Here is a 3,706-nt window from a genome sequence, read left to right as displayed (position 1 = left end):
GGAGGCCAAGGCAGGAAGACTCCTTGAAGCAACCAGTGGTGAGACCAGCTGGGCAATGTAGCAAGACCCTGTAAAAAAACAGAATCAGCCAAGGTTGCAGTATAAGCCTGTAGTCTTAGATATTTAGGAGGCTGAGGCAGGAGGACTGCTTGAGCCCAGGAGTTCAAGGCTACAGTTAAGCCACTGCACTCCAGCTTGAGTGACAAAGTGAGACTGTGTCTCACTAGTGAAAAAAAGATGGCTAGGTGCAAGGTGGAACTTAAAATAAGTACTTTCTATCAGAGAAAACTTTTATTTTAATACACATTTAGCTTTTTCTTCTTCTATACTTTCATTCATTTCAAATCCTCTATTTTAATGACAGTCACTTGGCCAATTTACTTAGCTCTGAATTACACTTAATTATACCTAAATGGGTTCTACTTAATCACTTCTCTGGAAACCTATGTTCTTAAATTTTCAGAGATCCAAAGTTAACACTGAATCTGGAGACAGGCATCACCAGCAGCCTTCCAGTGAAGATGAATGACACTGTGCAAAAAGCATCTTCCTCCGCTGGTTGCTCAAGGCAGCACTGTAGCTATTTAAAAAGAAAAAGAAAAGAAAAATACAGACAAACCAACCTGTTCCGGGAGAAATGATAGATATTCATCCTAGACAGGCACATTATAAAAGTTATTCTAGAAGTTTGATCTCTAGGCTCCTTCAACAGCTCTCCTGGCATCTATTTTATTTTTTCTTTGAGACAGAGTGTCATTATGTTGTCCTCGGTAGAGTGCTGTGGCATCACGGCTCATAGCAACCTCAAACTCTTGGGCTTAAGGGATTATCTTGCCTCAGCCTCCCCAGTAGCTGGTACTACTACAGGCCCCCACCACATTGCCCGGCTATTTTTTGGTTGTAGTTATTGTTATTTAGCAGGCCTGGGCTGGGCTTGAACCTGCCAGCTTTTGGTGTATGTGGCTGGTGGCCTTATTCAGTGAGCTATAGACGCCGAGCCTTGCATCTATTTTAACATGATCCACCACAAATTTCAGCTATGGCTTAATAACAAAAGAAAACACACTTTTTAAACAAGCCCTATTATTATCCATTTCCTCACTATCAAAAAAAACCTCACAAACTTCTTGGTTCTCCCTTTGTTAGTTTCAGTCTAGATGCTATTTCCATTTTTTCCCAAGCATCATTATCTGATTGTGACTTTTTATGGACCAGAATGATTATGTAATCCTACATAATTTTGGACCACAATTTAGAAAAGCCATTCTTTCCAAACAGACATGATACACAAGACAATTTTTTAAACATTAACTGGCACTTTGGTAGAAGGAGTTAGTAAAATTGGTAACACCAAAAACAGGTTTCCAGCAGCACCTGTAGCTCAGTGAGTAGGGAACCAGCCCCATATACCAAGGGTGCCGGGTTCAAACAGGATACTGGCCAAACTGCAACAAAAAAATAGCCGGGCGTTGTGACGGGCGCCTGTAGTCCCAGCTACTCCGGACGCTGAGGCAAGAGAATCACCTAAGGCCAGGAGTTGGAGGTTGCTGTGAGCTGTAACGCCACAGCACTCTACCAAGGGCAACAAAGTGAGACTCTGTCTCTTGCAAAAAAAAAAAAAGAATAGGTTTCCAACTGAAGGGGGATAAAGCTCACCATAATGTAGGGACTTTTCTTACCAACAACTTCCTTATAGACTTTATCTCTAATGTCTAACACTTTCAAAGAGACAAGGATTAAAAATAAGACTACAAATTAGCAAATACCAAGTAGAGAAAAACCTCTGTAAGAGGTACTGTCAAGTTACTCAATGGTAACCATTCCTAGACCACTGCTGTATGGATGGTTCCCCTCGATGACTGGCCTAGCTTTAGAGTCCTAACTCTAGCCAGTGGTTATGGTGGCTCCAGAGCAAGGAATGAGGGTAAGAAAGAAAATCCATTTACAGGGAATCTGGCAATTTGAGGAGCTGGTAACTAAACTAGTTTAGGTAGTCATCAAAATGGTTTGAGGTCAAGGATTAAAAGCTAAACTTCCTTGTTCAAAATCAAAAGGAAAACATTAACCACCCACACAAGTAAAATACCACAGTCAATGAAACAACCAAATCCAAACTGTGTGTTCACATACCTATGTCACAAACTCTTGTCCTTTTACCTCTAGAGAGCAAACTGGCAAGTTTATGAAGAAATGAAACTTGTACAGCACTTTTACAACGTTCATTTATCTAAGAAATACTACAATACAGAACTTTAATGAGAGAAAACAATACTATGTATGCTCTCACTTAAAATGACCTGGAAAAAGTCTGTGATCTAGCCCACTAATATCTTGGCTAAATAATGAAAAAAAGACATTCAGTCTTTTCCTTACTTTTTCATTTTCTCTTTAATGTAAATGTAATGATGATAGTCTCTAAAACACCATTATGAGAATACTTAAGTTCATTCATTTGACATTCCTATAAAATCAGTACCTGAAAGCCTGCTACCTACCACTTAAGCAGCCCCTAAATTCAGGAAGATTTTTACAGACGGAACTTGAACTCATATAAAGTATGATTTAGCTACAGTCAGAAAGGCACGTGACAACTATTAAGTTATACAAATTCTCAAGTGTCTGAAGAAATGGATTAGATTACTTGACACATTAACACAAAGTTATACCAAGTATGGGAATAAGATCAACGATTTTATAACAAGGAAAATTCTAAACGTGTTACTGACAAAGAAGACAAGTCTAAGACCCACTTAAGAAAAAGGGCACAATACAGTTTCCTACCACACATTAAGTCAAGAATCCTAACTTTGTGAACTTTCTAAGGGTGAAAAGATCCCTGTATAGATAGCCAACAGTTTCTGCCCGATCACAAGACTGCAATGCATCTTGGGATTCCTTCGGGACGGTTCGTGCCGTAGATATTTAAAACGTAATTCCAGTTTTAATAGTAGAAATTGCACCAAAAGACGCGCTCTCGGCTGGGCCCAAGGTGAATGGAAACCCGAGCATTTGTCCTCCCCAGTTCCTCGGACCTCTCAACGCCCACCCGGCCAACTCCTGGCTCCATCTGTCCTCCCTGCTGGGTCTCGTGGCACTCATCAGCCGCTGCCCTTGCTTGGTCCCATACGGTTCCTACTTCCGGGGGTAACCGCAGCCCCCCACCCAGGGCAGGGAGAGGCGGGGCTCAGGCCCGCGGGGTCTTCCGACGCGCCGCCCCTCCCTGCCCGGCCCACCGCCGCCCCACCCAGGCCTGCCGGCGCCCGGCGCCACTGTCAGCGCCCCACGTGCCGACCAGGGCCCACGGCCGCGCGTCCCCAGGCCGCACCCCTACTCCATGTGGGCTACAGCCCCCACGCCGGCTGCCCGACGTCCCCTCCCGCCTCCCCGGGGCTGCCCAGCGTCTCGGCCCTTTACCCGGAGGGCCTCCCGCGCCGCTGCCGGCTCCGTGATTGTTGGCGACGACGCCAGCTGGAGGAGGCGGCAGCTGCGCCGGACCCCGTAGGAAGGACGGCACGAACTCGGCGGCATGGACGTTGGGCACGAAGGGTTTGGCGTTGACGTTGAGCTGCCGGCTGAAGGCCGCACTGAGGTGTTCACGCTGGGCCTCGGTCCCCGCCGCCGCCAAAGGGCCGCCGCTGCCACCGCACGGGCCCGGCCCGGGGGCCTCCATGTCCGCCTGGTCCCAGCAGTCGGGCGCCGACTCGCT

General features: G+C 46.0%; 1 protein-coding gene across 1 annotated transcript in view; it reads right to left on the bottom strand.

Annotated features, from left to right (window-relative positions):
* The window catches only part of GSPT1 (G1 to S phase transition 1), a 40,344-nt gene extending 36,638 nt beyond the window's left edge, over window positions 1–3,706 (bottom strand). The window contains exon 1 of the mRNA XM_003800896.3: window positions 3,415–3,706. Coding sequence (XP_003800944.1) covers window positions 3,415–3,670 — 256 coding nt within the window. The 5' untranslated portion in view covers window positions 3,671–3,706. The remainder of the gene's footprint in view (window positions 1–3,414) is intronic.

Source organism: Otolemur garnettii, unplaced genomic scaffold (genome assembly GCF_000181295.1).
Source record: "Otolemur garnettii isolate 467f Iridium unplaced genomic scaffold, OtoGar3 scaffold00189, whole genome shotgun sequence".
In the NCBI taxonomy this organism is placed as follows: Eukaryota; Metazoa; Chordata; class Mammalia; order Primates; family Galagidae; genus Otolemur; species Otolemur garnettii.
This window is presented reverse-complemented; position numbering and strand designations above follow the sequence as displayed.